The 27,860-nt window shown below is 31.9% G+C and overlaps 3 protein-coding genes and 2 long non-coding RNA genes across 5 annotated transcripts; 1 reads left to right on the forward strand and 4 right to left on the reverse strand.

The window, feature by feature from the left end:
• Positions 82 to 897, forward strand: LOC18586392. Its single transcript, XR_001929656.1, has 2 exons — positions 82 to 500; positions 630 to 897. It is a non-coding gene; the product is annotated as an uncharacterized LOC18586392 (long non-coding RNA).
• LOC18586393 lies at positions 711 to 3,619 on the reverse strand. The gene is made up of 2 exons (XM_007009767.2): positions 3,181 to 3,619; positions 711 to 991 (listed from the first exon to the last, which is right to left on the reverse strand). The coding sequence occupies exons 1-2, from the start codon at positions 3,443 to 3,445 to the stop codon at positions 966 to 968; spliced, it is 291 nt and encodes a 96-aa protein (XP_007009829.1). The 5' UTR covers positions 3,446 to 3,619; the 3' UTR covers positions 711 to 965.
• Positions 3,830 to 4,486, reverse strand: LOC108663704. The gene is made up of 2 exons (XR_001929716.1): positions 4,178 to 4,486; positions 3,830 to 4,106 (listed from the first exon to the last, which is right to left on the reverse strand). It is a non-coding gene; the product is annotated as an uncharacterized LOC108663704 (long non-coding RNA).
• Positions 7,052 to 9,692, reverse strand: LOC18586394 (probable aquaporin PIP2-2). The gene is made up of 3 exons (XM_018128791.1): positions 9,098 to 9,692; positions 7,653 to 7,838; positions 7,052 to 7,560 (listed from the first exon to the last, which is right to left on the reverse strand). Exons 1-3 carry the CDS (start codon positions 9,509 to 9,511, stop codon positions 7,441 to 7,443), a joined length of 720 nt encoding a protein of 239 aa, XP_017984280.1. The 5' UTR covers positions 9,512 to 9,692; the 3' UTR covers positions 7,052 to 7,440.
• Positions 20,688 to 27,823, reverse strand: LOC18586396 (mRNA-decapping enzyme subunit 2). Its single transcript, XM_018129470.1, has 8 exons — positions 27,522 to 27,823; positions 26,607 to 26,758; positions 25,534 to 25,661; positions 24,953 to 25,048; positions 24,116 to 24,268; positions 22,793 to 22,896; positions 22,637 to 22,704; positions 20,688 to 21,170 (listed from the first exon to the last, which is right to left on the reverse strand). The coding sequence occupies exons 1-8, from the start codon at positions 27,599 to 27,601 to the stop codon at positions 20,986 to 20,988; spliced, it is 966 nt and encodes a 321-aa protein (XP_017984959.1). The 5' UTR covers positions 27,602 to 27,823; the 3' UTR covers positions 20,688 to 20,985.

Raw genomic sequence — 27,860 nt, forward strand, 5'->3', positions numbered from 1 at the left:
AGGTCCATGGCGGGCATGGCACTGCAGAAACAGTGTTGTATCAAGGTTTATCGTAACAAGTGCTAGTAAGTTACTGTAACACAACAACATAAGATCGTATAAGTTAAACTTGATCAAATACTGTTTTCAAGACCCAAGAAGGCTTTTGAAAATCAAAATTCGGTTAGAATACTTTGATCTATGTTTGGTACCACAGATTGCTTATTTATGGTATTCCTAGATACCTAACACTTGCCTTGTTATGTTGGTACCTTCGTCCAACCTTATTGTGGCATTAGGAGAGGCGCCAAATCTCAAAGTCCGTACCTCAATATGTGCTAACAGGAAATGCTGTATAGGCCGGCTTTATGGGCGACAATAATGATCCATCCAGCATAAAATGACTTGATGATAAGTAAATTGTATCAGCTACGTTTTAGTTTGGCAAAGAAATGCATCCCCCCCTCCCCCTCCCCCTTCTCTCGCGTAAGTTGTACTGTACTCACGAGTAGTTCAGCTAGGTAAGTTGTAATGTATCAGCTACGTTTTAGTTTGACAATCGATCTGCTCACTCTAGGATTTCTTTTTTCTCTGTTGGCTAAGCCTGTTTACTTTAACCAGATAATAATCCCATGACTTGCTTTCAACAGGAACAATCTGCAAGGGAACTTGAGGGTGTTTTTCCGGCGATTTTACCATATAACAGATTATCGAAATGAGGATCCAGCATATCATTCACTACAAGACCCGAGATGCAGATGCTGATTAAAGCAATGATACTCCTATAACAGTCAAATATACTATACAAGTCTGATAAGAGAACAATAGAACAAGGGTTGTCACAAGACTACTACAACTATGAAGTACAGAGTCATTTGTATTCGATTTGTACAAAATATTGTTCAGTTTGTTTCTTCCTTTGTTATTTTGTACAATGCTGTGGTCAAGGGATGGAATCAGTGCCCAAAACCACACCATATACCGTGTCAGTTTTCTTCGTGATCAACGCAAGCTGAAAGAGGAAATTCACCACATCAGGTGATAAAACTTCGGTGACAATAACAGGTTAAACAATGCACAAGCAAACAAATAATGTATATATATAAAAAAAATTTAACGAAGAGAGAGAGAGAGAGAGGCAGCTGGCATAAAGAAGGAATTGAAAGTTGACATTATCAATATAAAATGTGATCAACTAGCAAAGACCAAAAGCAATCCTAGAAATCGCAAGGATATGGAACATTGAAAATTCAAAGAATATCAGGTATAGTAGAATAAGGACCAGAAATAAACATGTTTCAATGGAAGCAAAACTTGACACTATTTTCTGGTTTCTGTTTTTAGTGGCAAGCATAAACCATCTGAAAGTATGGAAAGTTAACGGCTTTATAATCCCCATTCTTTTTAACTCCTTATGCACCCACGGGTTCATGCATGTGTGCCACTTTTAATAAGTGTATTAACAAAATATATAGAAAGACGTTTGCTGCTATCTTTGATTCTTGCCTCAGCTCACTAAATACAAACAAGAAAAAGGAAGGTGAAAGGTTACAGATCTTCAAAGTCCAAAAGCTTAAATTTCGTCTATTTATTTGCCTCTAGAAGAACAGAATAAAGGGATTCATTCCACATGCATAGACAGTTTGGAAGCATCAATTCAGGCAAGAAGAAGCTTTGGAAAAAAAATTGAAAGCATTGCAAGAAAATCCCCATTCCCAAAGACTCATCACTCAAGTACAACAACTCCCATGAGCAACATCAAACGAAAACCAGCTTTGAGACACTTTATGATCCTTATTAAGAACACCAACATTCAAAGTGCTATCCAATTCTTATATTCTCCAAAAATATTGAGAGCTACCAGATTACCACTATTCTCATCTCAATATGTTATAGGCAGTCTAACCAAATTGATATGGCCCCTCTGGAACTTAGCATGTTCAAACCACATGATACACATCCTTAATCAAGGCTTCATAGATGAAGTCACCACTTCTAAAATCTCAGACTGACTGAAGAACTACCATTAGATTGTTTTCAATTTTTTCCCTAAATAGCTACTATAAGACCAATACATGTTACAAAGTAGGTGTTACAGATAGCATGATCAACCTACTTAGAGCTTAAAATGGTGGTAATAAATGTCCAACCAATCAATTTCAGGATTGACATCTCAACGATCACAAGTAAGAAAAGCATAAGATGAATCATTTCCACAAGTTCCAAATACCATTCTCAACTACAACTAGTGGCTGGTGCTATGGCTAACTCAAATTCTCAATCTTTCGTGGTACTTGGTAAGTTTATTTATGTGTATACCGAAGATATTTGGGCTCTCAGACTTCTAAAAGTTAAGTTTATATCACCCATATTAGAAGCAAAATTGGGCACTCTTTGTTTGCTCAGTTCACTTATCTTTCGATCCACAAGTCAAAGCTTGACTTGAGGTTGTACCAAACACAACTCATTTTCACTTGCAACATTTAACAAAACTAACATGAGCTTTGACCATACAAGGTATGCTCCAAAAGGCTTGTACTATTGCAATGCTGAATTACACAGCCGAAGTCATTTTGTTTTTGTAGGAATCACTGAAATATGATCCCAGGGATCATTAACACGCCCATCCAACAATTAGACTGCAAGCATATGATCCATCATTCTATTCCAGTGATTGGGCAATTTCTTTAAATAAGATGTCAGGAACAGGAAGTCAGATACAACTTTCAGAAACAGAAAGTAATTTGTTAAGAATTATGACAATTCGTACTAAATTGCTAGGTTGGAATAATTAAAAAACCTCATAAAGGACAACCTAGAGTTCCCAAACCTATCAATCAAAACACAAATAAAAGTTCAATCATTCACAAAGCAAAAAATAAAGTAATACAAAGAAAATGCCATGAATTTAAAGAACCCATCTCCAAAGAAAACACCCAAAAAAACTAAAGTCACATAAAATAAAAATCAAAAAACACAAAATACACACACATTAAACCAAAGACCCATATAAGAAAAAAAACGTGATCTTTAACAAGAACAGCTACAAGGAGTCAATAATATCGCAAAAAATCAAAAACCCATGACAAAAAAAAACACAATAAACTGACAGAAAATCAAAAACCCAAACTTAAAAAGACTAATCTTTCAACAAAACTTTTCCAAATAAAAAGGTCAAAGGGGAAATTTAGAGTTATTTACCTCCACAGCAGAAGCAACAGTAACAGCAAGAAAGGACCATGGAAATCTCTCTACAAATCACAATAAAACTTGCAGAGCAACCAGAAGAAGCAGATGCTGAGTCAGCAGCTTCTTTTTCATTTAAGAGTTTTTGTTGGTTGCTCGGAGTCCTTGGAGAAGAAGAAGATCGTTTCTCTGATTTCATCCTATGGAGGTTCCATTCTAGTTTTCTTAGATAAGCGGCCTTGAATGAATCCCTTATTCTGACTGAGGGCCATAAATGCATTTCTTTCTCTCTGTTTCTCACTCTTTTGATCCTTTGAGATTTCAGACAATTAAAACAAGAAGAGAAGGAGAAGAAGAGAACTGCAAGAAAGCAAGGTCCTCGAGTTCTGACTCTGACGATGAAGGAAAACGGTTGAAGGCTGTTTCTTAAAAACGACGTCGTAAGACTTATCTCTGTATTTATTCTTAATGTTAATTATCAGAGTTAAACAAATTATACCCTTATAATCTTTGAATGAAACAATTTTTAAGTATATATTTTTTGTAAAACTCAATTAATAAAATATTTAAAATGATTGGGTCAAAGTTTGAAGATTTTTTTAATAAAAATTATATTTACGAGACAAAAGAAGTATGCCTATACACAATAATATATAATTAATGATGATTAAAATGGTGACATAGACATTGAAAAAGCAATCTTCAATACATAAAAATTCAAGCATCTACATAGCTACTTTGCAAATTAAATTACATATTAAGAAACTGAACCTTTAATATTAAATGTAAGATTTTACAGTCTTTCTCATAGTGACCTAACATGAAAATGTACAATATGCAGCATAAGATAAATAGTGTCAGGGGGAAAGCCTGAAACTGAAATTTCTTTGGTTTGTGAAGAGACTCTGCAGTAAAATGGCATAAGCACCAAAGCAAAAAGCCTGCAGTTGAACAGCTCCCTGTGTGAGTGTGACCTTCCATGAAGTACCATATGATTGCAGATAGGAATTACCTCTTCATGAAAGTGTATATCCAATTTGCAAGAGTTGAAAGGTTGGAAACTCAGGATGAAGGAAATCCAATCCAGGCATGGATACAGCCAGAGAGTTCTGGGAAGCAAGAATATGGAATGCTAATGATCCTGCAGGACTGAAAAGGAAAGAGAAAGCATCAAGGAAGAAGAAGAAGATGGTACTGATAGGTGCCATGTTTTTTGTCTGTAAAAATGGACTGGAGAATTAATTATATATATATATATATATATGGGTTCTTTTAATTAGGCCTTGGAAATGCTTGTTGACTTTGTTGCTTGGAGTGTTTGCTTCAAGTTGCTTTGGAGTGTGTAGATATTAGCTTTATTGGAAAGCTTTAGACAAAATGATGGCAAGTGATTGCATGGGTTGCTTGTTTCTGTAGGAAAAAATGATGTAATGTTTTTCTAGGGTCCAGCTTACAGCATCACGATTCACGAGTAGGGGACAAATTTTGGGTTAAGATAAAGTTGAAAATAATTTAATCAAATATCGAAAGTGTATTACACAAAATGTAATATAATATGACAAATTTTTGTAAATTTTATTTATTTATTTAATTTGAAACATGAAAAATATTTTTTATGGATTAAATAAGATTTAGACTTTAAACTTTATAGGATTCTCTTTTGACTTCAATATGTTAAATGTTTTTTAATTTTAATTAATAAATTAACATGACAATACTTATCTTATTTAAAAATATTCATTATTAAAGAATATTTTTTTAAAAGTTTATTAAAGAACATGTTAAGAGTTTAAATAAAAAACAATCATCTTTTTAATTTACGTCATATAATCTTCAATTTTATTAATAAATATAATATTTTTAAATTCTTTTCTTTATTTTACATATATATATATGTTATTTATAATTAACTTTCAATTTTTATTATATTTTACAATATGATAATTTTATACTAAAAAATAAAATTTTAATAAACGATACATATTTTGAATTAACAATTATGATTAAAAATATACAAAATATTATTGGAATGAATGATAAACATCTATAACTAGAAGTATGGTTGGAGGTTGGATGGGCTAGGCTTAGCTAAAGCTATATTTAGTTTCTGTTGGGTCCAAAGAAAAATTTTAACCAGCCCATTCATAAAGTCTAGCTGAGCCAGGTTTGAAAAGTCTTGCTGTGCCCAACCCTAAACATGTTAATTTGTCTATTCCTAGTACAAAAATGGGCTTAACCTGCACCTAGCCTGTCATTATAGATATCACCTAATTGGTGTAATATTAACTCAAACAATTGTTTAATTTATACTAATATTTAATACCATGTAAAAGAAGATAAGAACAAGTTTGTGATACGGATATTACCAGTGCAGTGTCATACTCTGATGAAAAAGAAGCAGCAACAACTTCCATCCTCAGCTTTATAAAGCCATAAATGCAAACATCTTGCAGTTGAATTTCACCTACTGTTCAAACTTTATAAGTCATGTCCTGCAATGCGTCCTGTGAGAGAGTTTGCACATGATCTGAATTACGGTCCATATCAATTTACAAGGTATTATTCGTTTTAACTCATTGAACTTCACAATTTTATGTTAAAAAAAGTGGTATGAATACGTAAAAATTTAGTCTCATTATATAAGATTCACAGCTCCCCTTTGAGACTATGATCAGGGGCAGAGCTAGTCAACTTTTATTAAGAGATCCTCGACAATTGTGGTGAGTGATCCCATCTTTCCTTGTCTAAGCTAGTAAGCTTATGAATCTTTTTTAAAGAATGAAGTGTGTTTCGATAATGAGTTAAAAAAAAAGAGTAAATAAAAATAAAAAGACAAAAGAGAAAAGAAAGAGAGAGAAAGATATGCGAAAAAACTTAAAAGTTAAAAGAAATAGTTGAGTGACACATGTAGAATCATTTTATTATTCTTTAGTTATATTAGTTATTAAATAAAAAAATTATTTTGAGAATATCATTAAGAGAAAAAATATATAGTATATAAAAGATTTTAAAAATTTTGGAAGCCACACCCCCTCAAAACTATACAAGCATCTGCCCCTCACTATGACATTCTCTCCTATTCCAACAAAAGTCCACGGTCAATAACGTCACTAATACCCTAAAACCTACTCTAATATCAATTGTTATGATTTGCACCGACTTATAAAGTATTGTTCACTTAGATCTCTTGAATCTTACGATTTTATCTCACAAAATGTATTTCATAAATTGAGGATGATGTGAACACTAAAACACTCAACGTTACTTTAATACATAACTGAGGTAAAATTTACAACTGTACTTTGAGACTTTCCTCTAAAACCGTGATGCTTTGCATGCAAATATTTGGATCGGCATGGTCACAGTTACATGTTACACGAACAAAATCAATAATAAATGCAATCAAGTTGTAGCCACAAGAGACACACAGGAGATAATATTGTAGAGGAGAATGTGCAGGGAATTGGGGGTCTGCTCTTGGAAATTTGAGGTTGACATTAAACAAATGTATTAATAATGCGTCCGAAATGTGGAACGGCCATGTGGACTGATCTCACCAAACGAAGCAATTTCTTTTGTCCTGATTAGGTCAGCTGAATCACCACATTTTGTTTTTGGACACCCTTTCAGACTTCTTATTGGCTTGCTAAGCCCCCACTGCATCAGTCCTCTTAGTAATACTATACATAAAGTATATATATGAGAATTAGTTAGGCAAATCTACTTCCAATGAGGATTCTTAAGCTGCTTTTTGGTTCCCTTTGTACTTCTTTAAATTAAACCAATATTTTTGTATATCCTTTTCATCTTTGGAATCAGCAGGAGGAGTTTGACAGTGAAGTGAACCCCTTAATGAATGAGCAATAAGTGCAAATTGAGACACAAGTAAAACTAAAGATAACAATGTCCAATACTTTTCTTAAAGCATAAATGAGCACAAATAAGAGGATGAGAAGAAAGAAAACAAAGAAAAGGGAGAGAAAGAGAGAGAGAGAGAGGTGAAGTACATTCTAAGGAAAGTGCTTGAAATGACAAAAGGGATACTTAAAAGGCCCCCTCCACTTCTCAAACAGACTTTATCTACATTTCCATGACCCTAAAGTTCCTATAATTTTTAACATCCACAAAGGGAAGTTGAAAGGAGGAGGTTTGGGGACAATAGCCAGACACAAAGCATAAAGCAACTTCCTTCATTATTTTCACTTTTTTTGCCTACATATTTTTTTGTCCTCTAAAAAAAAGCATGAAGGAAGGCAAAAGAGTTTGTCAAGATCATCAAACATGGGTCTGGCTCCTGAATGACCCAAGAGCCTTAGCAGCTCCTGCTCTCAAGATGAATTGGTGGTAGAAAGCTGCAATGGCTGCTCCAATCATGGGACCAACCCAGAAAATCCACTGAAAAAAAAGAAAAAGAATGTCAAAGGAAAACTAAGTTAATGAAGAGTTAAAAGAAATGAAGAGCTTTGGGAATTGAGAATTATACTAACATGATCATCCCAGGCCTTCTTGTTGTTGTAGATAACAGCAGCTCCGAAACTCCTAGCAGGGTTAATGCCAGTGCCAGTGACTGGGATGGTAGCCAAGTGAACCATGAACACAGCAAAACCAATTGGAAGGGGAGCCAAGACCTTAACACGACAAGAAAGTATATGCTCATGACACTTAAAAACATACTAACTAAAATAGTTAACTTAAACAGATGGAAATATCTCATGGATTTGCTAAATAGGGGAATTAAGAAAAGACATATTGTCCATGAAGACACATGAAGGACGCTTGTTGCTTTTAATTTTTTAAGGTTTTAAACCCACCATTCACGTTGGGACTGAGAAGGGGAACAAAGGAAATGCCTTGTGTCAAGGGTAAAAGCCAAAGCAAAGTAAACAAAGAACTTTTGTCCAAATTCAAAGAAAACAAGAAAAACGAAATCCTTTGCCTAAGCAAAGATTACATGTCCTTCAATGGTAACCACAGAGTTATAATTGGCCAGCTCATGCTACTGTCTTTTTCTTTAACTTCATCTGTCAATTGGGTAGAAAATCTGATTCACCCTTCTCATTATATCTTTGGATCTATAACATAAAATATTTTCATATAATTAAAAAATTAAAATTATATATATATATATATCTCTCTCTCTCTCTCTCTCTCTCTATATAATATATATATAATATATATAATATATATATATATTCATATAATAAAAATTAAATTCAAATTTTATCATTTAATATAAAATAAATACATAAAAAATGAAATACTCTCTTCCCATTACTAATTATTAACTTTTGCAATTTCGAAATGCATTAACTCTTATATTCATTAATTAGGTTATAATTTTGAGGTGAAATGTTGACATGGCACAATTTAAATCATAAATTAATGCTCATAATAGATGTGAATATTATTTAGTAATTCTCTGAAAATGAGATAATAATTATTAACTAAATTTGAATTATGTTATTAAAATGGCTTAAAAAAGGTAGTACTTGTCACAAAGATAAGTCTTATTTAGGTGTTTATTTTCAAAGTTGATTATTTGTGCAAAAATGCTTTAATAATTTGCCTGATGTTATATATTCAAGGAAATAAGGCATGAAATCCTCCGCCCTTTCCTCACACTTTCCCCACAAGTCCAACTTCTCCAAAGCCCCACCTTCCTCGAACCCATCGAACTTTCTGGAATGTTTTTCAGATTCCACGCTCAGTTTCCCTTCGTCTTTCTTAGTCATTAATTATCATTATTATCTTAAACCCGTAGTTTAAGCTAAGCATGTACTAATTATTTTAATTTTCCACCTAATCCTTTACCAAACGACTAAACGCGCGTGAGAGGCTTATTTCGTATTTTTCTCTCTCCTGCCCTTTTAAAACCAGCGATTCTCATTCTTTCCTGCCCTGTTTACTAAGGGACTGTTGCCNTATATAAAACCAAATAATCTATATGTTGTAAACTCCAAATAACCATTTTCCATCTAGAAAAAGCACACAAAGCCAAGCCAAAGAAGAAAGAAAGAAAGGGAAAGAAATGAAGGCAGGGAGTGAGAAAAACTTTACCAGAAATACCAGCGGTGCAGTAAACAAGAATGAAGATCATGCCACCAAAGGCCCAAGCAATACCAAGAATCCCAACACCAGCACAGGAGTCATTGGAGGTGCCAACCTGGCTCTTGTTGCCTATCACAGTCAAGACTGTGATGTAAAGGAAGAGCAAAGTTGCAATGAACTCAGCTATCAAAGCCCTGTAAAATGACCATTTCTTCAGCTCTGCTGCATCAATCAAGGGTGCTGGTGGAGGGTCGACATAGTCCTTAGCATGAAAGCCATGCTCTCCTTCCTTCGCCATGCCTAGCAACAGAGATAAAGCTCAAGGAACCAAAAAGAAAAGGATTTGCAAAAGCTAGAGAGGAAAACAGAGAGAAAGACAGAAACAAAGAGCGTTCTTTGTTTGTCTTTGTAGAGAAATGGTCAGACGATGAAGGCGGTGTGGGGGTATATATGGGTGAGAATGGAGCTATGCATGAGGCCTTTCTTTCCGTTTCTATTCCTTCCTTTCTTTTCTTTTTTTTTTTTTTTTTATTTTTATTCATTAATTTCATATTTTTTAATAACCAAAAAAAATCACTTAAATTTGTCTGTATTTTTTTTAAAAAAAATTAAAAATAAATTTATCATGTACAAAACAAACCATCTTATCAATTGAAAACAAATATTTATAAAATAATAAAAAAAAGGAAATCTTTTAAGTTCATTTAATTTCTATATATAGCAAAAAGTCTTTTGAGAGGAAGACAACTTGAGTTTGAGATGAGTTTCTTTTATAAGTAAGGTGCCTTGTTTGTGATTATCTTTATACAAGCACCTAGACTTTATTTCTTCTTTTAAGTTGATAGTTACCTAGAGAAATAAATATTTGTTTCTTAATTAAATTGATAGCTAATTTTAAACATGTCATTAAAAATAAGGGTACAATTATTAATTAAGTAGAAGGTGTTGTCTTGATTGCTTCTATAATATGCACATCATTTTACGTATAAAATTATGAAATTTTATATATAAAACAATAAAAAATAAAAATTAAAGAGTGACAACTTTCATTTCGTTATCACCTTGACTCTATCACTGTTTATAATTTACTAATTAAAATATTAATTTATAAAATTAAATTCTAATTATTAAAAATTAAGATTCTAATTGAGGAGTTTAAAGATGAAAATCGAATTTTACGTATTAAAAAATCTTGTAAATTTATTTAAAAAAGTTAATTAACGCAAAACAGTACAGTGCACTAAGTTAACAACGGGGTAGTTTCACTGTCACCTACCCTACTTGACTCTACCATGCCACCATGATCCACCCACCTCCTTCTGCTTCTTTCTGCCTTTTGCCAGTCACTTTGTCCTTTTACACTTTTTGTTGCATTTGCTGGCCTTTTCTTCCGCCTAGCAGTTTCTTCTCTTAAACCCTACTCTCTTTCTTCCTTTTAAGTTTTAACCTTAAAGGCAAATAAACCAAGGGTCAAGTTTTCAAGTTGTTGTTTTTTTATTCTTTTTTTTTTAATGCCATTATGAAAACAAAGTCACCTTTAATTGTAGTACATTTTTGTTTCATTCCAATGACAAGAAAAATGTCATTTGTTAGTGAAAGCAATGATGTATTGCTCAAGGGAAGTTTTTTCCTTTGAAACCACCATTTCTATAATCTTCTTCCCTTTTTCCTTGTTTTTATTAGGCATTCTTTGATTTTCTTCTTTGCTTCACTCTCAATTTCAATCACTTTCAAACTATAAATAATACTCATACATGAATCTCAACATACATACCAATTTCAATGAACATGATGACTTTTGTTTGATTTTTTAGAATTTTAAAACAAATAAAAATAAATAACTAATATCAAAATAAACCCATTTTTTGTAACTCTTTTTAATACCAATAAAGGGCAAGAATAAGCAGCAACAGGGGTGAGGTAGCGGTCGTTATCGTTTAGTTTTTAAAATTTATTATTATTATATGTATAAAATTTAAAATATATATTTATGATATTATATAATTATTTTTAATTATTTTTCATGTAAAACTTTAAAATTGTCACTGGTCATAAATAGTCTTGAGTTAAACTATCGTGACTCTAGCATTAATCTTAAAATAAACAACATATCTTGTCTTAATTTGACCGGAGATTGAATAATTTATTTATTTTTGAGATTTCAATTTCAATTTTTATTTTTTTTTTGAAAGAATTTGAAGTTATACTTTGGCATGCTATATATAAACTGATATTCTTCGCATCAGAAAAAATAAATAAATAAAATGTTAAGGGTGTGTTTGGCGTTTGGTACCAATGTACGGTGCGGTGAGGAGGCCTCCGACAATACCAAAACTCCTCCACTTTTCTCCAAATTGCTACTGAATCTGTCCATCGGTTCTCATTTGGCATCGGGCTGTGCTGCCAAACGGCACCTAAATTAAATATGATCATAAAAATATTCTCACGAAAATTTGAAAAAAAAAAAAAGGGGCAAGAACTCGTGGGAAATCACGTGAAAAACATTAGGGGGCCAACCAGGTTTGAAGTTTGAACCTGTTTTTCTCGAACCCACCCGAAAGGCTAAGGACAGGTCAGGGTGCGCACTGTATAGAGCCAGACCCACGAGCTGCCGTACCTATGCAGCTTTAAGGGCTCTAGTGCCCTTAGTCAATAACCGTTTTTTATGGGACTGAGAAATGTGAGTCAGTAAAGATAATGACAACGTGGCAAAATATTTGTGGAACAAAATTGTCTGGCGGTTTCCCATCTTGAACGGTGGGAAAGAACTGTGGGAGCGTGTGGTCCACATGGATATTCTAAAAAATAAATAAATTATATTATTAAAAAATTATCTTATATACATGACATTATTATAATTTTAAGGCTTCATTCATTATTTGGAGGTAAAATTCTTTTATACATAATTTAAAAAATCTCAAAATTATTTTAAAAAATTAAATAAATTTATATTTTTTATTATATTTAATTGAATTTTTATATATTATTTTAAATTAAATAAAATTTTAAAATTAATTATTATTAATTAAAATATTACTTATCATTTTATATTACACAACATACTAATATGTCATAATAAGTAATATGATATATTGATGTGAAATTACAACATGGTAATGTGATATTTTTTATTTTTTATGTTAAACATGAGTATAAAATAATAAATAATATTTTTATTTATAATAATTAGTTAATCATTAGTTATAAAGATATAATTGATTCAAAATAAAAATATAAAGATTTGATCAAACATAATAAAAGTATAAAAATTTATTTAATTTTTTTTAAATAATTTAAAAATTTTTCAAGTAGTTTGACATTTTTTTTCTTTTATTGAAACATAAATACATATATAAATTTGATAAATTAATACATAATAAGTTTGCTCCATTAAAGAAGGAGGATGGTTGTGGCTACCACGCCTGTCAGCAGAGTTAGGAGAATCTTGGATGACAAGTCAGTTGGTGATGGGTTAATTTTAAAGCACTGTTTTGGTTTTTACAGGTGCTGAGACTTTGAAGGAGTGTTGTTTAAGCAAAGCTTTAATTACAGAGTCAGAGGATGCTCCTTTGCCCTCTTTCATGCCTCACATGCTTTGATTTATCTTCATTTTTTTTTAATTTTTTTTTCAATTTTAACACATTGTATTATTTGCTTCATTAGGATTCTTTCCATAGAATTGCATGCAATATTAATACTATAAAGTCATAATGCTATCTCTATTCCTATTTTTCTAGGAACATTTTAAAGCACATGAATGATTTAATAATATAAAGTTAAATACTTAATTTAAACAATTCCCCACGACCCTCACACATGCCCAATTTCCTTGTGGCTTGGGGTTTCTTAGGGAATAAAGGGAGGAATAGGAATATATTTATTAATTAAAATGGCAATTAATATTTTCACTACAATCTTTATTCTCATCCCATTATATCCAAACCTTTTTCTTTTTTTTTCTTTCTTCCCTTTTGTGGTGTCCTTATTATTAATTTATTTTGAGTTCTTAACACCACATAATTAAATTAATAAATAAATAAATATGAAATTTTAACAAAATAAAAAAGAATAAAAATAAAATAAAAAGTTTGCTCTTTTTATATATATATTTTTTGCTTTTTGCTCTTTGGGTGGTTTTTTATTTGGGTCATTAGCATCACATAAATAAATTAAAATTTTCAACAAAAAAAAAAATTGGAACTAAACTTTGGAAAACCCTTGAAGATCCCAGAAGAAAGTGGGTCTCACAATTGACAGAAAGACATTTGTCATTGGTCGGTGAGCCAGCTAAGCAACCGCTACAAGCACGTGGAAGCCCATTGAATGTGACCCCGAATTAGCTTGTCCTAAACCACCTTTTATTAAGCTACCATTTTTTTTTTCTCTTTAAAAGTAAACCACACCTTTTTTATTAATAAATTTAAAAAAAAGGAAAAGAAAAGAGGGGAATCCAATCTAAACTCTTGCTTCCCTTTGGATTCTAGGGAAAAAATGGAATATGAAGGAGAAAAAACAAAGGTAAAAGTTGGAGGAATTAAACCATTTTCTAATACATGTTGGCCTTTTAAAAATGAAATTAGCTTTATAAAGGCATTGGCATCCCTCTAGGTTTTGTTGGATGACTTGGATCTTACCCTTCATGTTATTGTAACATGTAAAATGTTAGTATCTTAATCAAAATTTAACATAAGAGTTTAAATTTTTCTCTTTATTTATAAGATAATTGTTTTTACTATTTTTATTTAAAATGATTTAATCATTTGATTATGCTCATAGATAATGACGGATTTAAGATTTTATATAAACAGTGTCTAAAGGGTAATTATATAAAATTATAAATCAAATCAATAATTTAATTCTGTACAAAAATTAATTATTGAAGAGGTAACCACCGTCACGCCTTGCCACTACATTCGATCCGCTTCTATATTATTTATAATTATCTACTTGTAAACTTTGTAAAACTTGTATATATTATTATTATTATTATTTTCATGTGAATGACTTTGGGATTATTGAAAAGACAGACATGGGAGTGAGCAAAAACATTATCCAAATCAAGACCAAAATGTTTCCTTTCCTCATATATATTTATTCTAATCGATTGTGGACGTGCATGGAAGAGCCAAGTGATGACAACCTTATGAGGCTTAATCCCCAAAACCCTTTTAAGTTGCATGATCTTCGATTTGATTCTCTGTTTCTAATCATTTCAACTTGATTGTGTTCTAACTGGTTACATCTACAATGAGGTGGACAAAAGGAAAGGAAACAAATTAATAACAACTTTTAATACAGATGTGTTAAATGATTCGAAATTTGTAATAGAAAAAAATATAAATAATGATATAATATAAGTAGATATTACAATTATAATTTCTCTTGTCTCAATATTTGTAATTATATTTTTTAAATGAAATCTCAAATTATAACTATTGAAATGTGTTGTAAGACATGAAAAAAGTAATAATATATATGCATATCTTTTGCATTATCATGTAAAATTTATTACTTTTTTATATAATATCTAAAATGATTCTTGATTATTTAGAAAACTTTAAGTAAGTTTTATTTTTTTATTACATTCAATTAAATTTTTATATTTTTATTTTGGATCAAATGAGCATTAATGATTAGTAATCGAATAATTATTGTTAGTGAAAATATCATTTGTCATTTTATTTTACATGGTGCTGACATTCATGTTGACATGTCATAGTGGATACTGATATGATATACTGATACAGTCATATGATATTTTTTACTTTTTATTTTACTGTTACGTCGACGTATATGATATAAAAAACTGACAAGTGATATTTTAATTAATAATAATTAATCAACTATTAGTCATAAAAATTTACTTGATTTAAAATAAAAATATAAAAATTGTATTTAAACACAATAGAATATTAAGAGCTTATTTATATTTTTTAAAAATAGTTAAGAAACTTTTTAAAACATTTTGTCTCATTTCTTTCCATGTGAAATTCATATGGATCCCACAAAATAAATTATTGTTGAATTAAAAATACTTGTTAAGGCTGAATCTTGGATGTATTCATGTTATTATGATAAAGTAAAAAAGAAACCCTAATAAGTTCGCATGAACCGAAAGTATGATATGCCATATCTTGTCCAAAGATCAAATTTGCATGATTACTGGACACAACACCTAGTGGACAAGAAACTACAATTGTTTTTTAATACTAAAATGTACATGCATTTCCTCAAACATTAATCATGACCTATGAAACATGGGTTTTGAGCATGTCTCAAATTCCTTCCACTTTCAACAAAAATCACAAAACAAAACACTTCTCATGGCAACAAGCCCGACGAGTTGATGTTACAACCAATCAAGCTATTGGTTGTAAAATAATAATAATAATAATAATAATAATGATTTGATTTCTTTTTTAGAAAATAATTGATTTAAGCCAGAAATGTTGATTTGGTAGTGATTAGTATTATTGAGATAATGGGCTGAGTAAGGCATGAAATCATTTGTCCAAGTGCATGCTTATGTTGAAGAAGAGATCATATGCACCTAATTAATAATTATTTTGAAAGATCTTTGTGTTTTCTTGTAATTGCTATGATTGCATGACAGATAATTAGCAACCTAATTTCGTTTTTGGTAACCAAACTTAATCACTCAATTCCAATATTTTTTATATATAAAAAAGTATCTTCTGATATTGATTATGTGCTTAGATTTTGGTTGTCTTGTCCCAATAAACTAACCTTTATACCTAATTATATTAACATTACAATTTCAAGTATATATGTAGAAAAAATATTTTTTAATGATTTTTTAATGCAATTTATATGTCTACTAGCTAACCTAATTAGAAAACAAAGGGGAAATGATCAAGCTTTTTCCAAACAATATATCACCTAACATTCCTACTTGGAATTTGGATCACTCGATGCTACATATATATATATATATACACACACACACACCAATTACTTCAAAAATAAGGATCAAAATTCGTATCACATGATAGAAATTAATGCATCAAAAGAAATTAGTTGGAATCAAAATTTTAAAACTCACACGAGAAACACAAAAGAAATCGTTTCACATTATCTAATGCACATAATACTAATCTAATTTTGTGTAATTAATTGTTGTTGAATAAATAATTACTATAACAATAAAAAATTGATTCAATTGATTCATCCGTTTGTGCTGAAAGTGAGAAGTCTTAGATTCCCGTCTTAATCATAACCTCTCCTTAATTAACACTAATCTCAAATACCGAACTCTTGTATATGAGGTACAACACATCTCGTCATAGCTTACGAGAATTGGATAATTAATTTATTTTAAATTTTTGACGTAATCAGAAATTTATAAATCTATATTATTTATACATAATATCATTATTTTTAAAAAAAATGAAGGACCAAAAGAATGTTGTATATATTAATTATTAAAGAGACAATGAAGAGCCGACCATGAACCCAATTGGACCCTCAAATGAATTCTAAGTCACCAAAGCACTAAATGTGAGGCCAATAGTGATTTAGAGTGAGAGCACCACCAAATTTCCATAGCCGAAATTCTGGTGCTGCTGCAATCGTACCACCTGCCCAGACATAGCCCAACGTCTCATTTTCTTCCACTTGCCTTCTAAGCCTACATTCGGGGGTCGGTGGCCGTAGCATTGGACTTTAGAAAATTCACATATCTATACTTAACTGGAGCTAATTTTGCTTGATTGTTTAATTTAACCCTAAGTGTTGGCCTCTCAGGTCAAGTTATCCTTTTCATTTTTAATTCTATTTCTTTTTCTTGGTATGATCTGTAAGAGAAGCCGGGATTCGAATTTCCTACATAAATCCTTTCAAAGGTAGGTACCCTTAAGTTAAATATGAGATATTTTGCTTCAATATATAAAGAATTACAAGGGTTTTGATTGCTGTTTTTTTTATCATAATTGTAATGTGTAAAGTAAATAAATAACAAGGTACGATCCATTTATTTAGACATAACATGATACGGTTAACTTATATGAATACAACAATAAATTACTTTATATATTTTAAATATTAATAATTAAATAAATGAGTTTCAATGAGCTAATCAGCTGAGAAATGTGAATATGTATAAATGCGTCGCATATAGTTAGGCAAGTCAACTCACGTGAGACATGAATATTGTCCTATTGTAAATGAGTTAACACGATGTGATAGGAATACAATTATGCAAAACTCAAACTCATTTATTTTTGTACATTCGAGCATTTGACTCATTGATAAGTGTATTATTTTCCTACCTAAAGAGTAAGGTTCGAATCTCTTCTTCCTCAATTAAAAAAAAAACTCATTTATTCTTGTATTGTATTGATGAATTGTAACAAAATTATCACACCTAGGTTTTATAAATATCTACAAAACAATTAGATATGAAGAACACTAATTATATGGCATAGTTTTAATTAACTTGTCATTTGAAAAGGTTTCTTTAATGATTTACATAATAATCATTTTTATCACATGAAATAAAATATTTGTAATAACAAAATGCAAATATTGAAGATTCCATATTAGGTATTTCTAATTTAATAATTACCTACAAATTTGTTCATAGTCACAAGATAAGCATATATATATTTTCAGGGCTATAGAACAATTATCGCTTTATATTTTTCTAAAAAAATTATACTTAATTTTCTATTTTTTTTCAAGTTCTAAAATTCTTGAACATTTGAATCCCATGTTCCTTATTCTCATCAATTCCCGCCATCCAGCTGCTAAGCTTAATTTGATTTTTTGTTCTCAATAAACCAGTTTTCATGTTTCTAAATAACCATAAAGATACAAGGAATAATTACTTTTTATTTTATTTTCAGTGGTTTAATAAAATCAAAGTTTTACTCCTCTAGAACAATTTAAATCCTTTTTGCAAATGGAAACTATGTATAACTTAAAAACATTTGAATCTTTTTCTTTTCAATGGAAAATAAAATTCGAGATTTCAAATAAAACAGCTTGAATTGTTTTATTAATAGATATTTTCAACAATAATAAGTGTGGGACACTATCCCGTGTTACAATAGAAAAAGAAAAAAAAAAAAAGAGAATAAGTTCATAATAATTCGATTAAAGTGGGTTAAAGGGCAAATTGAGTTACGACTAGGTTTTCCGAACCGTGGTCGGTACTCGGCACTTGGACACGTAGACAAGAGATACACAAAAGATATTTTAGAGAAGAGCGTTGATATTTGTTAATTCATTGACCACCCAAAATGGTGAATTCCCAAGAAATCAAAACCATGAATTTTTTTTCCAAATTACCGTTGTAAGCAAATGCGTTGTGAGAAAGAAATTTGAATATTTGATGCTCACATTTTCAATATGTTAATTTCTATAGTTACGTGGCTTTTGGGTTATCTAAATTTCTCTAAGTATTATTAATTTAGTTATTTGTTGTATAACAGAATACTTGATATCAAAGTCTTTTGACATTTTGTGTGAATCGACGATATTTCAAATTAATCACCTTGTCTATTTATGTATCAGAACAAAAAAATCATTAAAGATGACGTGTAAAGTTGAAAAAACAAAGGAAGAAAACGAAGAATCGGGGAGCATTCAAACGGTCACATTCCCAAAAATTACATGACCTTTTAACAATATGTTTCAAACTCTTTGTGATGGTAAGCATATACGTTACAGGAAAAGAAATTTGGATGTGACATGTTGAAAATCAGATACCCAAAATTCATGACCCTTGATTTAAGTTTTTGCACATGTTTGAAGAAAAAGGAAAACAAAACACAGAAATGGAATGGAAAGGGAGTTTGGGGTTTTAAGGAGAGAGAGAGAAAGAATCCCAACATGGAAATGAAGCCGACGAGCCACTGTCAGGGCTCAAGAATCAGGAAGAGGACCACTCTTTTTCTCACACTCTACAAGGCCGAACAAAATTTTGTAGGGTTTCAGTACTGGAACAAGATCAGGGCCTCTCAATTCTTATCTAAAAGGAAAGAATCAAGGATTTTTTTTTTTTGGGTTTTGTTTGTTTTTTTGTTGAGTGGCTGTTAGGCCTTTGCTTGTCGGAAATTCTCATCTGTAATTGTCCTCTTTGTTGTTTGTATGTTTTTCAGCTCCAATTTGCAGTTGAGCAAGGTTAAAATACAAAAAGGCCAAAAAAAAAAAAGGGAAATCTAATCTCTTTTTTGATCTCGCCACTTATTATCACATGAAATTAATTTAAATAAGATCGTTATCTCAAGAACTCAATTATATATATAAATTATATGTTCTCTATCGTTTTTGTCTTGTCAATTAACTTATAAATTATAAGTGACTATACGTTCGGATTTCAAATTCAAAACTCTTATTTTAACTATCTAGAAAAATGAAGTGTGTCAAATAATTTTAAGATCGTGATAGGAAAAGAGTTGAAAGTATTTAAAAGAATCATTTCTCAATTCTAATGTTCGATATCAATTACTTATTTAAATTAGGTTTGGTTAACAAATCACCTTTTCATGTTAATTAACATACTGATAGTTAATGTGATAAAATTTAATGCATTCAGAGAAAATGAGAGTAAAATAATTGTAGTTTGATTTTTGGGCATTTAAATTTTAAAAAATGAGTGAAAGTCCTACAAGAACAAGATAGGGAAAGGGCTCTAAAGGGGATGTGGACAAGAATAATCCATGTGATTTATAGTGAGTTAAACAAGAAGTCCAGATGTTGATGTTGAGTTGATGATGAATGATAACATTTGCTGATTTGAATGGTTATGGACAAAAAGCAAAGCCCATAGTATACACCAGGAATCGTATCCACTAATAAATGCACATCAATTTCATTTCTCAGGACCACTTTTTCATATATATAGCCGTTTTTCAGTTCTAAGCCTTCACCATATCCAGCTGTGGAAGTTTATCTTTCATGGTGGTCCAATCAAAAACTGCAATCATACACCACTGCATGCTTAGCTGTAATAATGGCACGAAAAGCACCGAAACCCAGAATTCAAGGAAAACCCATACTCATTTTTCTCTTCACTCTTTTCAATGATGTGGTTATGTTGTGAAACTTTGTTGACTCATCACCTCTACCCATCTATCAGTCTACTATATCAACCATATGCTAGTTCCTTCTTTTTCTCACGAGAATGCTAGGTACAAAGCTTTTTCCAAAGCAACTTCCCAAAATGCATATTAAAACTAGGAGTTTGCATACCAATCATCAGGAAGCTGAATGAAATAGCAGACCTCGGGTCAAAGTGGCAATCGTCGTATACAAATTTTAACAGAATCTTCGAACAGATTTTATAGATTTTCACAAAGAAATACAGGTCATTTTGCTTGCAGATGCCTAGGAAAGACAGACAAGCACTAGTGTGGTTTACTCAGCGCCAAACAAGCAGTTCTAATAAAAATCTGGGATCGCTACTGCAGAGGCAAACGATACCAAAAAGAACAGAGAAATACAACAGTAGATAAGAAAAATCAACAGAGTGAGCAACGTTTAGTCATGGGGCTGTTAGCATAAAAAGGGACTATATTTCACCAGTTTAACTAACAGAACAATCAACAAGAACTGCATTCGTTGCCACAAAGGATTTTCTGTACAGAATTTACATGTCAAACAAACCTGAACATCTGAATCTGACACAAGAATATACAACCTGTTGAGGCAACAATGCTGTTTGTTTTACAGATGAAGTTCTAGCAACTAACCAAGCAGTCCCAGCTATGTGAACAGAAAACTTGTCACGAAAAGGCCTTGGTCTGATCTTCAAGCAGAAAAGCCAGCTTCCAATGCTCTTAATATTGCAGCAGTGTCAAATCTAAAGTTTCTGAAGCTCTTTCCAGGACCAATGTTAGGTGGGTTAGCATCAGTCACAAGCTTATTAGATTGGCTTTCCACAATCATTGAGTTGCTTCCTGTAGAACTGTTCTTTGCTTTCCACACACAAATCCCTTGACAAGAATAAAAAAAGCAACTCATCAGAATACACACATTTCCATCGTACCTGAATCTTCATAGGGTCAAAGGTAGCAGGAGATATTTCCAAAATGCAAAATCACAAATTGAGCTAATTAATGACAAAGTGTAGCACTTAAAAGCAAACCAAACCAAATGTACAAGGCTTGAGCTTTTATTCATGTTTTTAATAAATTGCCTCGACACCATAAATATTATGCTATTTTTTATAAATTATTAGTTCAAATTCAAAACTTGCACACTTTAAGCACAGTTCAGTTTTACAATATAATGTCAGCCTTCTTTCCCAACCAACACACAGGTCATAGCAAAAAAAAAAAAATGATTAAGTTTAAATTTACCACTCTACTTGAAGTGATGGATCAAATTTACTACTCATATTTGAATAGATGCAATTTTACAACTGTACTTTTTAATATAATTAAAAAAATGTTCAAAAGTTAACTTTAATAGAATATTCAATTAGAAAATAAAGGACTATTTTATAAATATCCTAAGCTCTCAACATTCTTAAACCAATTAGAAAGTACAGTGATAAAATTGCACCAATTCTAATATGAGTGGTAAATTTAATTCATCACCCAAAGTTGGGGTCATTAATTTAGACCATAGTCCAAAAAAAAAAAAGTTAACAAAAATCCAATAACATGCTGCTGATGCTAGCTTCAGGACAGCTATGATCATGTTAAAGGTTTCAGCTCTTCACTCATTATCCCTCTACTAACAAAAGCAATGCTGGAGATCCAAATATAGAGTTAATATTCTACTTGCTTCCAGTTATGGCTTTATGTAGACATTATAGAAGACTAAATTTCTCCAAAGATAAACTCAACTATTTCTTACTCAATCTGAGTATAATACATGCACGAAGACATACATCACCAGTTTTAGACAGTCAAATCTCTCTTCTCTGGTGGTTTCCAAAACCTCTCCATATAGCGACCCACACCAGGGGCTCCCAGTCTAACCACTTCAATTAGTGGTTTGACCCACAAATTTCTGTTGATAAATTACATACTAAATACATTGTATGTTGACATCATTTTGCATCTCGCTCGATGGTTTTGTGTTTTGATCGACCGAGGGCAATGTTTCAAACCTCACATTTACTAAAGATTTTAAGAAGATAAAAAGCATTTTAAGGTCAATTTTAATGAACCAGGACTGGTTCAACCAGGCTTAACTGAGCAATTCAATTTTGATTGCATCGAGTTTAAACAGTTTGCGACCTTTCCGCCAAAAAGTATGTTCCTAACCAGAAAATTGACCAATTTCCGGTTCAAACAATCAAATTGGCTGGTCTGGTCCAATTTTCACAACACTGCCTTCCTCACCCAACTCCTTTTCCTTTTTTCTCCCTTTTTTTCCTCTGCCATTTATAAGGTTTACATAAACCTAATACTATAACAAATTGTCTTCCAAAATATAGGAGAGGGAAAACCTTTAAGAGGCAAATCCGGTCTTGGAGCTATAGGGGGCGGATGCTTTACAATCCATGATTTTAAAGACCTGCACAAAGACATCATATATGTGCAGATTTAGCCAACAATGTAAAGGCACTTGAAAATTAATCATAATGTAATAACAAAATACTCACGCTAAAAAGGGGGCCACCATATAAAGCTTTAGGCCTGTGATCCCACGAGATATCACTTCATTGGTTGCTGGCTGAAGATCATCAAGCCGGTGCCATGCAATTTCCTGCAATCAGATAATAGCAGCTAGCCATCAACATTACTGCTTTCTAAGAGATACAAGGTCTTAGACATCATCTCCATCACTTGGCAAAAACAGACGAACATGCTATGCAGGCCATAAAAACCAAGAGAAAAAGCACAAATCAAGTACCTATTTGAAAAAACGATTATGCTGCAGGTCATTTTCCTAGATAGGAGATAATTTGTCTATAGTTGGATCTAAATTTCTGATTGTTGTACCCATGAGATCCAAGTACAATCTACCGTTGCTTAACATGAAAAAAGAAAGTTACTATCATAATCTGACAAACTTAACTTATGGCCTTTTAATTCTAAAAGCAAAAAATTCAAGGGAAAAATTTTCGGTTACAGCTTTTACATCTTACTTCCTAATAGCGAAGGAAGGAAACTTTGTACTGTGCTGGGGCTATAGCCATGCCCCAATTGGTTAGTGCCACACACCACCGTCTAATAAAGAGCACTTACCCCAACCATTTCCAATATAGAAAAAGCATCTTTATTTTAGCAAAAGAAAAAGGATTCAACTGTTTGCTACTAAAAGAATATCTATCGAGCTTGTAACCCTATTTTCTAAAAATATTTTGAAGTTACCCTTGTTAAGTACCTTCTATGATATCTTGAATACAATTTTTTTTTTTCAAAACAGAAAAAAAAGTAGAAGAACAAATATCAAGTATGCTACTACCATATTTGCTTTTACTCTATATCAAATTTATCAAAATTCATTATCGAACAATGCATTAATTAAATCAATATAGCAATTCTGCCTTGTGTTTCCAAGCCAGCAATGTTCTATTTGAAGCAGACAACAGAGCTTATAAAGAAGGAAAAAAAACACATGCACACACATAATAAGAGCAGTGCGCAATTCTTGACAACTGTGGATGAGAGTGTCAGTTTGTGAAGGTCCCTTTTAATTTTCTTCATTTCCATTGGCAGAGAAAGACCAAGTAAAAACAGGCAATGCAAAATGTCTGAAGTTCATTGTATATTGAATTTGCCAAAAACAGCCCAGATGTGAATTATTTGAGAATTGAGCATACTAAAGTAACTAAACATAAACCAATTAGATATAATATAGGCTTTTAAGTTGCAAGAAAAACTGCAACTACATACAGAAGGGTTGCTTAAAATAGTACTTCTATCAGGCCATTAGTGTTATGAACAAGTAAATTGCACTTATCAATGAAAGAACCACATACACTAATCTCCTTTTTTGTAAGCGGGGCAAAGGCAGTATCATCCTTAACACCAGCAATTATGTAGAGCCGCACCCTCTGCTGCCCAAATATTACTTCAATGTATTCATCTTTGTTTAGGAGCTCTGAAACATCAAAGCCTGTTTCTTCTAACACCTGTATTTCCATAGACAATACATCAATAATCAGAGATGGAGGAAAGAAAACAGAGTAATGGGAGACAAAGAACTCCCAAAGTAATCAGCAATCATTTGAATTCCCTCATTATCAGAAACTGGACTTATCTCTTTTAGGAACCATCAATTTCCAAATTAGAAGGAAAACATGTAATGAGTAAATTACAATAATGCTCCATGCCACAGATAAAGTTTAATGAAAGGTCCAATAGAAGATTGGCAACCCTTCTCTAGTTTTTGCTTTCGAGGAGTCAATGAACAACCGAAGGAAAGCTAGTTAATAAACTAACAAACATTCTACATTTCTTCCTCACCCATGTCACTCACAACTAGAAAGCAAAATCATTATGAAGTAAGCTTAGACTCTCTAGCCAACTGCATTAGCTAGTAGAGTCTAATTACTACTATCTGAAAGAAGAACACAAACAATACTGAATAGATCCATCTTGAGTGCAAAAGGCTAACCACTGGTCAAAGGAGATACATTTGTGATCTGATCTATTAGGAATCAGTTTCCAATCCTTCACACAAAATTGGTCACCAGTAATAAAGCATAATTACCATTGAATCATTAGACATCTGCTTATGGACAAAAATTTGAGGAGAAGCCCTAAAATACAGATAAGTTGAATGTGCAAGAAACTTGCACGAAAAATAAGCTTACTTCTCGTATGGCACATGCATGGTCTTCCTCATCTTTGTTCTTTTTCCCACGTGGGAAGCTCCAGCTAGTCCCTTTCCATCCCTTCACTAGGATGCACTATTAATTGCAGCAATAAACACAAAGTAAAGACACTAGTAGAATGGAAAGCTTAACAATTTACTTCAACATATATGATAATCCTGGCAAATGTTATACATCTTGAATTTAACATCCTGAAATGCAATAAATAGCTTTAATTTGAAGCCCCATCAATTGGAAAATAACATTTGAATGAAAAGACCCAAGAAGTATGGATGCAATAACACAAAATCTCTGACAAACATATCAAGAGATTGAGATTATGGGGAAACAGAGTGAATTAGCCAGATTTATAAACTAAACAGGAGCGAAATTTCCATTCTTAAGCATGAATACATGAATAGCAAAGTGTATTAGCGTTAAAGTCAAGTACACAACTACCATGAAGCTAGCTTGTCAAAGTGGAAACCAGAGAGGGACAAAAAGTAACATTCACTCAAAATTGAAAACATGAAAAGGACAAAAGACTCTTCTTGTTTCTAACTTGCAAGTAAAAGACTCACCCGTTCACATGTTTCATCCAAAATAATTGCCCCTGTTACAGGAACACGAACCTTGTAATCGGTGAAATCCTTAAAGATATCATCTATATGAGCAACATAAGGCCTTAAAACATCGCAGTTGTTAAACACTGCAACACATTAAGGAAATGGATAATATTGATGACAGGAAAACAAGAAAAAGTACAGAACTAATACAATGCCTACAAAGATAGTCTTCTAAAAATAAAATAAAATGTCATGTCAAAAAGGATCTTGACTTATACTGCACTTAATAGTGTAACATCTAATCTTCAATTCCAAGAGGAAAAAAAGATGGAATCAGAGGTCATCCTCTTCAGGGACAGAAAAAAGTTATAGGCTAATAATCCAACTCTATGTTATAAAATAGAGTTTTACTTTTTCTAATGGTATAGATTCCATGAAATAGAATTCCAAACTTTTGCGATCATTACATCAAAACCAGACATCAACATTAACTTATATGCTTTTTCTTTTTTTCCAAAAGAAACAATTTGATTCTTATGACAAACAACCTTCATCCTATTTAGTTGCAACATTAAGGAAGAAGTCAGCATCCAAGCAAAAAACTCCAAGGTCTTATATAAAAATGTTATTTCAGAAATTCAAGCAAAGTGAAATTAAATAACATAATCAATAGACAATAATTGGCAGACAAAAATGGAAAAAGAGAACCCACATCTTTGATCTTTAAGTATAGGCAAAAGAACCTTCACCATGTTAACAATTAAACATTTAATCATTAATCGCATCAAAGAATGCACATAAAAAAAGTTGTTACACAACTGGCTTCAACTTGACTAGTGACTAGTGTCTAGATGTAACCTTTTTCATAAACCAAGCTGCGAAACAAGATGATGCCAAAACATTTTGTTTTTATTTTGAATCAATACTTTAATGTAAAAAGCTATGATTATTTAAGATGAAAAGAGGTTTGAACAATTAAAAAAAAAAAGTCATGGAGTTGAAATCAACTGTGAATATTTAACAAATCAGCCATCAGGATAGTGATAGCAACAAATCACAACAACAAAGATGCATCAAATATAGGATACATAAAGAGGTGAACTCTTTCAGACTTAATGACTTCAGCGATGGGTTTTTTTCCACTGTATTGTCCTCGTAGAACCAATGTGCATACTCCACAAGGAAGAGAATTCTCTCAAATGACTGTTGGTCCTCTTTCGGCACATTTAAAACAAACCGACTGCAGCAAAATTATTGAAAGTATGCTTTAGATAGGATCTAGGGAAAAACACAGAAATAGGGAAACAAAATGGAAGAACTAGAGAGAGAGAGAGAGACTGCTTCTGTCATAACACTTTAATGATAACTCATTTGGAAAAAAAAAAGAAGCCTTTAGAGAATAGTATCATACAAACAGACTATCGGTCCTCAATCAAATCATATCAGAGAAACTTTTAAAAAATAAATTTCCTAGCAACACAATCAATTTCCTCATTACCTCTAGCTGGTTTGATCAGATATTGACAAAAAAAAAAAAAAAGACATCAAAATGAAAAACCAGCTGATACAACTTGTCCAAGAATCATTTGGTCGAAAAATTCAATTCTGTGATACTTGGATGGATGATACTTAAATCATGATTCAAAGTCTAAGCATTATTGAATTTAAACCCTATACTAACTCAATTCTAACAAGCTCGATAGCAATGCTATTAAGAATCCCTATACAATATACATGAATATGGTTAAGTATAATTTGCATAATAACCTCCATGCCACACTACTAATCACGCTAAAGACCTTCGAAAACACATTTTGAAACAAGCAATATCAGAAAAATCACGACCTAATAAGTCAAAGATCCATTTTTTAACCTAATTTAACAATCTTACAACAGAATTCAGTTTTTTTACTATAGAAAACCATAGCACCAGTCAAAATAAATCCAAAAAATCACTGCAAACTTAACACCAAATTCTCGGGCAACAAGCAGAAAAGTGAAACCTGCAAAGATCATCGAGGAGCTCTTGAGGAGGAAGGCCGTTCTTCAGTGGCGCACTCGAAGACCGATGGAGACCAGACATAGCTTTTACTAGTTAAAAAGAAACACCTAAAACCCTAACCCTGACTATTTTCTTAGAGAAAGATCCAGCAGATTCTAAAGGAAACTTTTTTTCTAAATTTCTTTTTTTTACTTTTTATCGGAAAACGAAGATGGAAAGAGGTAAAAGAGAGGTCCCGCCGGCCGGGATCTCTCAAGGGATGGTGACCCGAAAAAAAAAAACGGTTTCTCCGCCTCCCAGAAAATGAGTTCTTCTTTGTGAATTTTGGGCTTTTGTAGGA

Source organism: Theobroma cacao, chromosome 10 (assembly GCF_000208745.1).
Source record: "Theobroma cacao cultivar B97-61/B2 chromosome 10, Criollo_cocoa_genome_V2, whole genome shotgun sequence".
Classification (NCBI taxonomy): domain Eukaryota; kingdom Viridiplantae; phylum Streptophyta; class Magnoliopsida; order Malvales; family Malvaceae; genus Theobroma; species Theobroma cacao.